The sequence below is a fragment of the Chiroxiphia lanceolata genome, chromosome 10 (assembly GCF_009829145.1).
Source record: "Chiroxiphia lanceolata isolate bChiLan1 chromosome 10, bChiLan1.pri, whole genome shotgun sequence".
Classification (NCBI taxonomy): Eukaryota; Metazoa; Chordata; class Aves; order Passeriformes; family Pipridae; genus Chiroxiphia; species Chiroxiphia lanceolata.
The window spans coordinates 17378859-17392630 of NC_045646.1; the positions used below are offsets into that span (position 1 = coordinate 17378859).

The 13772-nt window shown below is 40.4% G+C and overlaps 1 protein-coding gene across 10 annotated transcripts in view; it reads left to right on the forward strand.

The window, feature by feature from the left end:
- The window catches only part of DOCK10 (dedicator of cytokinesis 10), a 122022-nt gene that overhangs the window by 23308 nt on the left and 84942 nt on the right, over positions 1 to 13772 (forward strand). For 8 of the 10 annotated variants that reach the window (XM_032697899.1, XM_032697901.1, XM_032697896.1 and 5 more), the window contains exon 2: positions 9077 to 9196. In XM_032697899.1, coding sequence (XP_032553790.1) covers positions 9077 to 9196 — 120 coding nt within the window. The remainder of the gene's footprint in view (positions 1 to 9076; positions 9197 to 13772) is intronic. The other 2 variants (XM_032697893.1, XM_032697898.1) reach the window with 1 other exon arrangement.

Consider the following 13772-nt stretch of genomic DNA (forward strand, 5'->3'; position numbering starts at 1 on the left):
CGTGAGAAATATCTATAACTTGTGAAGAGATAAGTGACTATAGTGTAGGCAGAGAAAGAGGGTTATTCACTGAGTAAAATGAAGTGGAACAGCATATATGAGATTTTGCCCCATGGGGCAGTGACTTATTACTAAGTACTCTAGAAGTCAAATGGTATTTTTTTTAAGTTTGTTTAGAGCTAATGCAAACATTTTTCTTGGTTGTTTTTGCTTCAGGGGCTTCTGAAGTGGTTGAGCCCTTTTCAAAACTATTTGCTCAGCAGACAGGTCTAGGTCTTCATACATCTAAATTTTAGGTTTGAATTGAAAATGTACAATGGATGTTTGCTTGTGTGCAGCATTGCAACTTCATCAGACATGCAATAGTGATGAAAGTCTTCAGCTTCGGAACACGATAAGAGCTTTCCCTTCAGTCCTTGAAAAGCAAACTCTCCTATGCACTCTAAAGACAAAGTCTACTAAAAAGAAATCTTTATTTTCAAAGTAAATAAAACTGTTTTTAAAGACAATTTTGTGCTGTGCACAGCATTATGTAAAATATGCCCCATTTTAGCAGCAGGTTTGTGCTGGATGATCCTGATGGAGGAGCAGGTGAGGTGGGATCACCCAGCATATCCTTCCTTTTGTATATTTCCTGAGCCTGTACACAGATGAGTGTGGGTAGATCGTCCATCTCCCCTATTTCATCCAGTTCACAAAGACAGAGGGGACTGGTTTGCCTGTTGCTGTAACTAATTCTGTGTAGTGTCAGAACTGGGGTTCTGCCTTTGCTAGGAGGGTCATCTGAGTGCCACGTAAGGGCAAAAATTGGGAGTATCTTTTCTTATATGTAGACTTCCCTGAGACTACAATGACTGTTTATGTGCAGTTATCTGTATATACATATGTGTATGTGTGCACAGATAGACTCAGAAGTGCTGTCTACATAAACTTTATACTGGAAGCTTAAAAGCTTTGGTCAAATCCAGTACGTGCAGGTTCCAGGCTGATTTTGTTAAGGTTTCTGTTTGCAGCCATAACTCTGCCCACCTGAGACCGTGCTAGAAAAAAGTGAACATGAAGCAAAGCATGTTTACAGAACAGCTGACCTAGACTCACTTCAGCATCCCCTTTGTGGTGACAGGGCACTTCTCCTTCCCTGGGGTGCAGTAATCATTAACAAGGCAAGTGGCTGGGTAGAACACTCCAGCTCTGTTGGCAGCTCCTCTCTGCTCTCCCACAGCTCCATCCCTTCTGCCCAATCCCCTTCCACCACATCCTACCTGTGTGTTCAGATGTCTACATGAAGAGGAGTGAATTGCATCTTTGGCTTTTGCTTGCTTTCTTTATGAATAGATTCAGTGTGGTACCTTCAAAGAAAGCCTTTTGTTGCTAAAACTGTACTTTTTTTTTTCCTAGTTAAGGTCAGGTAAGGAGAGAGAAAGTGGCTGAATGTTACCAGGTTAGAGGTTTGTGTAAATTAAACTTAAAAAAAAAAAAAACACCTTATGATGTTTTACAAAACCTTCCTGTTTTTCCCCTGAAGTGACCTATGGGCAAATATTTAGTCTAGGCTTCAGAAGTCCTCACTATTTAAAAGCTGTCATTTTTGACATTTTGAAAAGCCAACTGATTAAATTTAATTTTAAAACTTAGCAGTTCTATTAGAGGTCTTGTCAGGGGCTGCTTTTAGTAATTGTATGATTAAATGAAACTTGTTTATCTCCTTCCTAAAAAGAGTTTCCAGATATGGCATAAACAGAGAGGACAAGTAAGTTGTTGTCTTGTTACCTTGAATATTTTCTGCAGACTGTACTGATAATTTTATCCAGTGTCTAAAATGACAAGTGCTAGTCAATAAAGATATACATGCCCGTGCATATACATTCCAGATTCAGAAAGCACCACAGAGGGGCTACAGTGTCAGGTGCATAATCATGGATGAGAAACATAATTCAGGAAATACTTATGATTAAGCAGAGAATAGCACAAACCATCCCCTCTCTCCCCCCAGCTGGACGCTCTGCTGAACCAACAGTCCTGTGTGGCTTGAACGTTTTAACTGTGAGTGGGGTAGTGTTATGAGGCCTAGAACTTTTAAAATTCATAACGAAAGCAACGATAAATTCTAACTTGGGAAATAGGAGGTATTAGAAAGAGTAGGTCACTCCCAGTTGCCTGAGAACAGATCTCTGTGGTTTGAGCAGCCGTAACCGTGGTCGCTCCTTGGTCGGCTTGCTGGAGAAGCTACGTGTGCCACTGAAGGCTCTGATGGCTCCAGCTACCCTATCAGTTAAAATGAAGGTTTTCTGAGTTAGCTCATCCAGATGAGAGGTGTTTCAATTTTTCAAATATTTAACACACTGAGTTCTCTTACAGAAACTTTTAAAGCTGGAAAATATACAACGTAGATCTTTATAAATTTTGATCCACGAAACAATGGGAATGTAGGCAGTTAAGATTCATCCTATCCCAGCTGTATTTGTACAAAGTAAGTATCATTTAGTCACACAGGTCCCTTATTGGTGTCAATCAGAATTTTTATTGAATAAAGAGGCTTTAATGAATGAAAATTACTTTTCACTTTCATTATTCCCAGCAGGGTCTTCAACAGGTTTCGTTGCTTTTGCTCTGCCTGAGCTGATGGATACTAGAGTGTTTTGGCAATTTCTGAATCACTAGGAATTGGGGGGTTGAATTCTTTGTAATCCCTTGCTGTTTTCTCTGTGGCAGAATTGTGTGGGAACTGGCAATCCCCTTAATGAAATTTATTGGCACGTTGGCTTCACTGCTACCACTGAAGAGTGTATCAGTTGTGCTGTGCAACCCTGACTGGATTCCTTCCAAATACAATTCTCCAAGTTTTACTGAAAGTCATGACAAATTAAGCATATTGGACCTGACAAGTGAGTGTATTTTAGACTGGAAGAGAGGAGGGGTATGTAAAAAAAAAAAAATCTTCTTTGTTCCACTAATTTTAATAAATTTGTTGACTATGTTTCACACTGAGCCAAAGGAAGCCTTTGTAATGTGGCCAGAGAGTTTGTTGACCATGAATAGATGCAGAATAGGCCAAGCAGTCATAAAAAGGAGATCTGAATCAAAAAGAGAGGCCATCTGCCTGCTGGTTCTGGCTGTGCCTCCCTGTCCATTCCCCAAATACCTTTTGCAGACGTTGAATTGCCTCTCCTGTGCTTGAAATGTAAAATTTACTTTCCTTAAAGGAAATCTATAACATGATAGAGACTGTGTTGGGAGTGGAGAGAGGGTTTGAGAGCATTTTGAGTGGGTGAGACCTGTCACTCCCAGCTCAGCTGCTTGAGGGTGTTGGGGACACCATAATCCCCACGTGGCTGCTCTGTCTCTGCTCACTGGGTACAGATGCTGCCACAGGAGCCACTGCCAGGATCACTCTGGGTCTCAGGCTGCTCACCTGTGGTCTCGGGGGGGGGGGGGAAGGGGGTGGGAAAAGGTGCACTCAGTGGAGATATCCTTCCCATGGTGCCCACCCCAGGCACCAAACTGCTCTATTGTCTCATGGTGAATAGAGACATACCTTGGCCCTACAAAAATGCAAACGTTTTGGTGACTCTATAAAAACCAAATTGTTGTCTAGCCTCAGCTTCATCTCCTTGAGTATTTAGGATCTGTGACTATCACATCTCAGAGCTGCTGGACAGTCTGTGTCACTAGTATGTCTGAAGACAGGGTTAAATTCAGCATTTACACGACACCTCCACCAAAAGTCATGGGGTCGTGGCTGCTCTGTAGCTTCATTTCAGACATGTTTGGCAAAGAAATATTCAATTGAATTTGGCCTGCCCTGGTGGAATATAATTAACTACATATATTAACCATATAAAAAAATAAAAGGACGTGTTATGTCAGAGACAGAGTGTTTAACTGGGGAAAGGAAGAAACAAAAAAGTGCAAAAAGCACTTCACATTGATGCCATTATGGAAAGTACTTTAATTTACTGTTGTGAGTTTTAGTAGAATTGGGTTTGGTTAATAATATTAAGAAGTCTATAAAAATAAAGGAAGGCAATGCTGTTATTTTAGTAAGTGGTCCTTTCTCTTATAAGTCTGCCCATTTCCATATTTCAAGTGTGTAGTAGAATGAATTGAAATTTTAGACAAGCCATAGTTTGGATGAAGTATAAAATCAGAGTCTTACTTGATCTTGACCAATCTGACCATCATAATTGTTTTGACTCTCTTTATGAACATACAGTGGATCCTTCTGTCACAGAGGTACTTTAGTCCAGGTAACTGAAGTCCATCAGCTTAAATTCTTTGTGTTTATCTGTTTCTTTAATTTTTTTCTTCCTGGCACGTGGAAGAGAAGGAATTTATTTAAACATCTATATTAAATTCAATAAATTTTAGATACTTTGGATTGGTTGTCAGAATAATATGTCATTAAAGCATTAGAAAATCACAGCATTTGGTCTACTTTAATTTTAGGATGGGGAAGTGCTTGGGATGACTATCCAGAGACTGTTGGTCTCAGTTACATCATTTCCTCCTTTGGGGAGCGTTCACAGAAATACCACTTTAGGAGGATGATACGTAGTTATGAAGAGAAGATGGGTGCAAGCATCAGTGCACAATGACTGTGCAGCTGGCAGCAAGCCAGGTACCATATCTGATTCTGTAACATTATTTATATGAATATTTTTGCTCATTACTACTGTGGAAAAATAATGCTTTTGTACCTAGACCAGAAGATGATGGCAATGAAGCCATATATCACCGGTGGAATCTGGGCTGATTCACCTGTGTGAAATTAAGTAGAGATTATTCTCCCATGGTATTGGCTCCAATGTTCATTTGACAGCTTTTCAGTATCCCAAAAGAGTTTGGAAAAGTTGGCTCACCAAAATTCAGAACGACACGCCACAGTACTGTCAGGGTGTGAAGTAAATGGTACTGCTGAGATTGTTGTAGCAGGTGAGGAGTCAGAGAGTGCCTTTTTACTAGATATATTCACAACTGTTTCAGCACAACTAAATTCATTACTCACTTGAGATGGAGAATATAAAAAGCATTATAAAAATCCAAGCCAGTATAATTCGATCTTGGCTCAGATTGCCAAGTTGGCCTGTTTCCAAAAAGAACAGACAAGTTAAATTGAGAAGAGGCAGCACTATGGTTATTAAATTAGCTTTAAATCAGCCCTACTCATTTACAGATCTCTGCTAGTGCTTGCAGACAGAATTTGCTAATCCCAACATCACTGCTTCTGTCTGCCTGTGAGGAGAAAACTGAGCAGCCATCCCACAGCTTCTAGAGATAAACTAGAAATAACCAGCTGTGACTTCCATCAAAACTGCAACACTAAGCATTGCAGTGCTGAGCTTTGCCAAGTTCAAAGTACTGGCTCTACAAAGCATGGAGTCAGTGTCCACAGTACCCAGTCTTACAGTCTGTAAGAACGTGCAGAATTGATGGAGAGGCATCGTGTTTATTACACCACCATGCTTGTTGTTGGCAGGGAAGGGATGATCTCTGCAGCCACTGTATTGACAAGGATGCCCTATTACTTGCATCTCTGATTTATGGGAGTTGGCATAATAGAATATTGCATTTTATACAGAATTTTGCTGTAATGCCATAGAAGGAAGAAAGTAATTTTTATTGCATCAGTAGAAAAACATCACCATTAATACTGAAGTGCTTTGCTGAAAAGTTTTGCAGTCAATTTGATAATGTCACACCTACCTACATTTATTTCAGATGTGTAATCTTTCTCAAAAGACTTCTCTGTTAACATCTGTTAAAATGTTTCCCTCAGATCATGCCCTTTGCAGCACTGAGAGTAAGAGAATTAGTGCCGTGGGAACAGTGATGTTCATGCACTTGCTGTGTTTCCCTGCTTCAGGGTTTTCTTGAGTTGTATTCTTGTCTCATGTAAATGACCTCGTAGCTGCCAAGGAGAAGTTTTCCCCTGGAGTGTTTCAGCAGCTATCAGGAGTGGCTTTCTGAGCATTGCCAGTTTCTGAAGAGCAAAGCAAGGGCAATGTTACATAGCTTACCCTGCCTCCACCTGCATCCCAACATCTGTGTGATGTTAATTTTGAAGGAGATGTAGTTATGTTCACCCCAACCTTACAGGGACTTCCAGGGGGAAGAAGGAACACCTCTTAGTTCTGCAAAAAGAGTAGTTTCCACGGCCATAGAGAACCTGCAAATGCTAGGACTTTTTATGGGATCTCCCCATATTTCAAGAGAAGTCTCAAGATTTCTGGGATTTCCCAGCTCTTCCATGGTCTTTGACTTCAGTAGAAAGGTGTCTATTTATGTCATTTGTTTACTTAATGATATTTTTGAACTTTTGAAAGCTGGCATTCATGATGTTTCCAAGAAGGATCTGACCAAGATTAATATCGTATTGACATGTCTACTTTGAGAGAGTGGACATTTATGATATCAGTGGCATATCTGACTTATTAAAAGTTGATATTGTTGCAAAACAATTAGCCTGACAGTATCAGCTCTGGGAAGGGGGCATTCTCAGTGTGATGTCACAAACTTTCTGCAGAAAATGTTCTTGTTTTAGTGAAACCACTGTACAGGAAAAATGCCTCAGTGAAACACTGGTGCCTCATAAATGTCGGTGCATGTATATTTTCACTTTTACTTTGAGTTTTCCTGTAAGTGGTTGCTATAAGGTTTCCTACTGAAGGTAACAATTGCACTACTTACAAGTTTGCTTTCTGCTAAATTTAAACTGAGTGAACTTTGTTCAGACCTGGGCATCATTACCAAAATGAGTGGTACAGCATAGAGGTGCACTGGTGTTTTCTCTTCGTGGTTTCAACTCCTTGAAGCTTGTGTTTATAGAGGAATATTTAATACATAAATACAATGATAGATTTAATGATGGAGAGTCTAAAACTCCTGTTGAAAGGATACTGCACTGAGTTACATGTAATTTGAAAGGGAACAAGAACAAGCTGTGCATGGTGACATGGTCAGATGACCCCATTAAGTTCCTGTGGGAAACCACTGTCGTCAAACTACACACTGAAATCTCTCTGAAGAATATGGCAGCTACTCAACCTGAGAGCTTCTTGAGCAGGGCTGGGTAATTATGTGTCAACTGGTGCAGACCAGGCCCAAGTACCTGCTTGAGGCAGTTTAAGGTGCTGTGGCTGGGGTCATATGAAGTATCATGTGTCCTAGTAGGGCTCCTTCTCTTACCTGAACATCACACAAACCAGTGTGATGTCACAGAATCTAAATTAAACATTAAAGCAGTTTCTTCCCACGTTGCCCAGAGAAATTGCGGTTGCCCCATCCCTGGAAGTGTTCAAGGCCAGGTTGTATGGGACTATTTGTTCTATTTCTTACTATTATGTGTTGGTCTTGTCTGTCTTTTACAATTCTTTAATATCTCAGCATCAGCAGATAGTGCTTTTTACCTGTGAATGCTAAACACTAATGATTTCAGAAATTTATTAACTCTTAAGTTGACAAGCAGGACTGTGAGAGTTAATAGACTGAGAAGAGAGGTAAAAGACTGAACTGTTGAAGGAGCAGTTCTGACTTTTTAATTGTCTCTCCATCCTTTGATGGAGCTTTGATGCTTTGAGCAGGGAATTGGAGTGGATGGCCTGCGGAGGACCTGAGTTGTTCTGTGATTCTAGCATCAGCTGCTCAGCAATTGAATAACCTTCTAGGAACATGTGTATCCCACTGTTTTAATCTAATTTGTGTGGTTGAGTTACTGATACATAATTAAACTTTTCATAGATGCGTTTGATGCCAAAGGGAGTCTTGAACTCAAAATAGAAGGGTAACAGTGTTTACAAGAGCTGGAGAGAAATCTTGAGATGGCTGTGATGACTGAAAAAAAAAGGAACTCTTTAGAACAAAGTCAAAAGAGAGAAGGACTTTTATATTTGAACCACTGTATGTATAATGGACCATATGTGAATTTTATATATGTATATACCTATATAAAAAAAATCAGGTATGGTCCTTTACATATATATATGTATATATAAAAAATCAAATACAGTGGACAATCATAAGATTGTCTTGGAGAAACTTGTTTTGTGGAGGTGTCAAAGCTTTCTTTTTCAACACACCTTGATTTTGATTTAGGGAAGAGGGAGGGAAACTTGATATTAATGTAGATAGCCCAATGCAAGAACAGTGGGTAAAATACCACTTGCTTAAGGTCCACTATTGCATCAGACTGAAGGACTGTTCAGCAAAAGTGTTTCTGCATTTGCTTTTCACTAGTGTCCTTTTTCACTCTTATCATCTGCTTTTCCATCCCTCCTGACAGTTCTCTTGTCCTTTCTCACTCACTCTTTCTGATACTTACATCTTTAAATTAAGCAAATGTTGTGACTCTAATACTTGACTTCATTTGTTTAATGTATTCTAGCATGTCAGACAGGCTTCTCTTTTTCTATTTTTGGGTTGTATTTCAAGACATTGTGACTTCAGTTTTGTTTGGTGGTTCCTGTGGTGGTTTCTTACTTTACTGCTGTTTCAGGCAATAATAGAGAACTATTACGATGATACTACTCCTGTTTCTGACAAGACAGACCATGGGGGTGGATGCCAGATAGTTTATTCCAGGAGAATAATCTTGGATTATTACCAACTAAAACAATATGGTGGCATTCACAAGCTACCAGCAGTTCAAAAGGTGGGACTGTGTGAAACAGTGAAAAAATTAGTAGGTTTCTTATTCTAAAACATATTAGCTCAAAGTCATATCTGTGCTCATTTCAAACTGTCTGTCAATTTGCCTGCAAGTATTTACAGGGAAAGAGAGAGACAATTCCTGAGAATGCCAGGTAAGTTAATGTGGTGGGTTTAGTCTCTGTAATGAGCTGACAGATTGCTCTGGAATTATCAGATGGAGAGAGGCTGTTACAACTGGCAGAACTTCCTCACTTCCACTCTCTCGCATGAGCTCAGCTACAACAAACTGAGAAGACTGGAGTGAGGAGAGAAATTATTCATGCTTTGGTGTATGAAAGGAAAAATATAGCAGATCTCAGTTTATGAGAGGGAAGGAAGGTAAATTTGGATGTAGAGAGTTTACTTGATTTTTTTTTTTTTTTTCCCAAAGCAGGAAAAACCCAAACTCTTGGAGCCTCTGGATTATGAAGCTGTTATCACAGAAATTGAAAAAAGTATTGGGGACAGCCAGTTTAAGGATCTGATATTATTCCCTGATGATGACTTTTCAGTAAGTACAAGACAAATATGTGTTATTCTTTTCCTTTGGTTCATCTGTTCATTTATTTTATCTTCATTGCTAGAGGGAGAACCAGAAGTTGTCCAAGGGCTCTCTAATATTTTCTTAATTCATGCGTAACTCTTCACTTCCCTCCCACTGAATTCACTTGTTTTTGTTGTTTTTTTTTCCTTTGACATTTTTATATGCGTGACTTTACTATTCAGGATTAGATAAAGCTCGAAGCCCTGGTTGTCCCCAAATATATTTTGGGAACTCACTAAACATGTTATTCCATGACATATACTTGTCTGTATACAACACAGTGGTAGTTTGGCCAGTGCAAGAATCTCTCCCTACTGTTATAGTCTAATTTAATCTGTAACTTCTGATTCCATTCTGTTTTGATGTATTTGGCCACTAGAATCCCTGGTGCTGAGGAAGGCTCCCATGGGTGGGACACTGACAGGCAGTGGATCCCAGACCCCACAGCCATGGAGCTGCCTGACCTCATCCTGGGCTCTCCATTGCTTGTCCTGCCGAACTGCAAAAGAGCTGAGAACCTGGAAGTCCAGGGCAGCTCTCCCAGTGGCAGTGTGGGGCGGCTCAGGAGGGCAGGGGTTGCCTGCTGGGCAGCTGGGGAGGTGCATTGCCAGGCAAGTGCGTGGGCATCGCACAGCAACTTCTTCAAAATCAACCCATCTTTGTCAAATATTTAGGTTTTGATGAATAGGCATTCTCTAATGGAAATACATTTCAATTTTGTGACCAATTCTAACTGCTGTGTGAGGGCCCTTCCCATCAGCTCATGGCACTGCTACTGTCCTACGAGGCCAGCTTAATCTAATCAACTGCTTTGTTTTACTAAATGGCTCTATTTCCTTGGTGGCATTAGCTGAGTTAATGTGCTCATGGGATTGAGAGAAAACTAAACAGAATAGATTTCCTCATTATCGTTAATTCCTTTATCCATTTTGCACATTTGTCAATTTATGAAATTGAAATTTAGCATTACAAAGCTGACTAGACATACTGTGTGCCGTCACAAGGCCCTTGAGCCCTTTGATTTAGAGTAACTAAGCTCAAGTCCACAGAGCAAACCCTCTCAGTGAAAGAATCACATCCTACTGCTGAAGCTCTGTCTGTCAAGCATATTTTCATAGCCTTTTATTTCGTTTTGAGCAGTTGTTGCCTGGATTTGAGTAGCTACTTCTATTTTGTTTCGTCTGTGTTATGCTTTGCACCTATTCAGCATAATCTATTTAAATTTAAAAAAAATAATAAGTAAAAAGATTAAGACAGATGAGAGAGGTACTTGCATGGTAGAGGTGGCCTGTACTCACAGAAGAGCAGGGGTAGTAGTAGGTAGGGTCCATATCCTTGTGATAAATCTCTCTCATCTTTGTTATCCTCTGTCGAAGTCAACGGCAGTAACAAGACCCTCTGCCCCCAAACAGGACTGCAGAGCTTCCGTACCAGGCAAGTTTTCCAGTTGCAGAGTCTCTATTTATAGACCTGCTCCATCCTGCTGAAATATCACCTGTGTGCAAAAGTCTGGGTCAGCCATTTGAGTAGAAAGAGATCCACGTCTGACTGAATTAGGAGGTGCTCGGGCTGGCTCTGAGTGGTATTTAATGTGATAATGCCCCAGGAAACGGTGGACACTGTTTAACTAATGATTGCAGTTGCTGCAGACATCGTGGCTCAGTGTTGATGCAACCCCAGTTTGGGCCCATAAGTGAGCAAATCCTATGGGCAAAGTGGTCATACCTTCCTTATAACTCTCCTGCCTGCCTAAAGCCCAGTTTCCATTTCAGAAAAAGCATGTTAGCTCAGCTTCTTCTGTTCCTGGATCTTGTGAACAAATTTCCCTTCCATTGCTGTGCTGTGAAACAGTGGCCAGTGGACATTTCTGCAGCAATACATCGATACAGCACTTTCACTGCACTTCTTGATGGTAGTGAGATGGAGTTGATGGGCTTCCTGTTGTGCTCATAGAAAAGGCAAGCTTGTTAGTGATGCTGGTACTTTTGCATCCTCATCATTGGGTTACTGTGCTTCCTTCACCTTCTGTTCCCCAGGTCTGGCCACACTCCCCCTTGACAAATGGAACTGCCGCTGTCTGGCAGTCCTATTTCTCAGTTCTCTTCTACGTGTTTTCCAGAGGGGAGGCCATGAAAGAAGTGTGACACCTTCCTTCAAATTGGTCTTCCTCTCACCGTTAACCTTTTGCATCTTAGTCTTGCCCAGTTTCATTGTCATACATTTGTACTTCTGCTCCTAAGCACAGACATATATGAAAGCAAAAAAAGCTGTATCCTTTCATAAGTATTTTTTCATCCTTTCTTCATGTCACCATCCTTTGGAATTCACTGAACACTCAGCACCCTCTTTTCAAATCTCTCCAGGATCTCGAGTCTTGCATAAAATCATTGATACTCTCCCTTAGTGACAACTGGCTCAGCACCCTTTTGCTAATACCTTTGCTTATGTGGAGGTTTGGTAACTAAATATGTGTAAATGGTATGTTTGTAAATAGAAGTTAATTGTCTTAAAAAGGTAACTGAAAGTATTTAATAGGCACTCCAATTTGGTATGGTGTAAAGCATGTTAAACTCTGTGGGTCATGCAAATTTGTTCCTTCTTCTCTGCCTATGTATGATTCTTTTTAAATCTCTGTTTGAGAAGTAGAACTCAGACTTTTTTAAACTGTGTAGAAGTGTGGCCAAATGCCTGGTTTTGAACCTGCGATAGAAACAATAATTAATTGCCTTAATTTAGGACCAGGTGTAAGATGCAAAGCTTGCCTGCATAGTGCAAAACCTGAAGAAGTTCAGTCTGATATGCTTCTGATTCTTCTGGGCTTTTGAAAGCCCACCTGGGTTCCCTGTTCCTCTAAGTATCACAGAGGCCTTAGAAGAAGAGGGGCTGAGTTGTGCTGTTGCTGGTCCTTGCCATCACTGCAGGTGTGACTGTTTCCAGGCTTCTTTTTTTTTAGCTCTGAACAAGAAAGAGCCAAAATCTCCCTGATTAAAAGATTGTGAAACCTCTGCTATCTAGATACTGTGCAGGGACAAAAGATGATCATTTGGATACAGAACTTCATAACAGAATCAGATATATCTTTAAGGGAAGGGAGCAAGAATAGGAAAGGACACTGCCTCAACACATGAAACAACATGTGTGCCATAGGGGCAGCTTGAAGCACAGGCCTTGGAGCCTCCTTGGAAATACCTCTGTAAACATGACTTATTTCTGAGATCAGAAGGGTTGCACTGGTGAGATCACGGTTCATTTTCAGTAGCATATGAATTAGTTCCCACTTTCCCATGTGACAAGCAGTATCTGCTCATTCTTAGAGGAGCAGAAGTTGAGTCCATTACTCTCATGACTAATGGGATATGGGTGTTCTTGACATGCAAGTTCACATCATCCGGCAGGAGCAGGAGAGTGAGAGGTATCTACAGTTCTAGGGACACACTCCAGCTGTTTAAGTAGAGACAGCTCATGCAGTCAGCAAAGCAAGCTGTGAGCAAAGCTTAGCCTCTCACACAGAGTGTGATTTAGGCAGTGATGCTGCAAAATCCGTCCTTTAAATGTACTCTGTGCTTGCTCTCCTTTCGCTTTGCCCCACACACGTACCTCCATGGTGAGGTCTGTGCTGGGACAGCAGACCAGCACTTTGTCAGGGGGCCTCTGCACGGTGGTATTTGTACAGCATAGTTGCACATTAGACTCCATTTTAATTTAATGGAATAACTCATTGCAGGGTTTTGTAACATTAAGTAAATCTGTTTACTTGGATGAAAATGGGGCTGAGCAGCTTTTCTTTAGAGACATTGAATCTAAACATTAACAGAGAGGGACGTGTCTGCCTGTGTGTGGTTAGCTCTCTTAGGAGGGCAGCCTTTGCAGGAAGTAAATACCATCACTGTTGATGCATCCGTCAAAAGATTTAACCACTGGTAACAGTCTTTCAGACTAAAAGCTATTTAGAATAGATTCAGACTGAAAATGTTTGAAATGGCTAATGGAGTTTGAACTCCGATTTCAAATGCTAAATTCACCATGTCACTGGAAAGTAGTCACTGCCTGAAAACATTATTCCTAATTAGTTGTCAATAAGGAGCAATATTAACTTCTGTGTTTCGCTGTAAAAGGTGGGTGTAGCAATAGAAGGTGCTTAGTGAAATTGCACCTTATAACTCATTCAACACCTGGGGCCAATATCTTATGCAAGTGTGACAGCCTGGCAATGCCAGAAATCATGATTGGATATAGGATATTTATATAAAATAGATTAAAAATAATTCAGAAGAATTATAGAATTGCATGTTTTAGGCTGATACCTGCATTATTTGATTAGTTTGCATGCACAAATGACAGGGTAATTGGCCCCTGGTTTGAACAGAAAATTGCTATGATTGCCAAAGCATTAGAAAATTAGGCTGCATTCACAGCACATTTATAAATACTGAATTTTCTAAATAGAATCCTTTATTTTGTTGATGACTCTCTCAGCAGCACATAGTCTGTTGTTGAAATTTAGTTGTTTTCTGAAGTAAATAGGTTTGGGTGGTTAATGCTA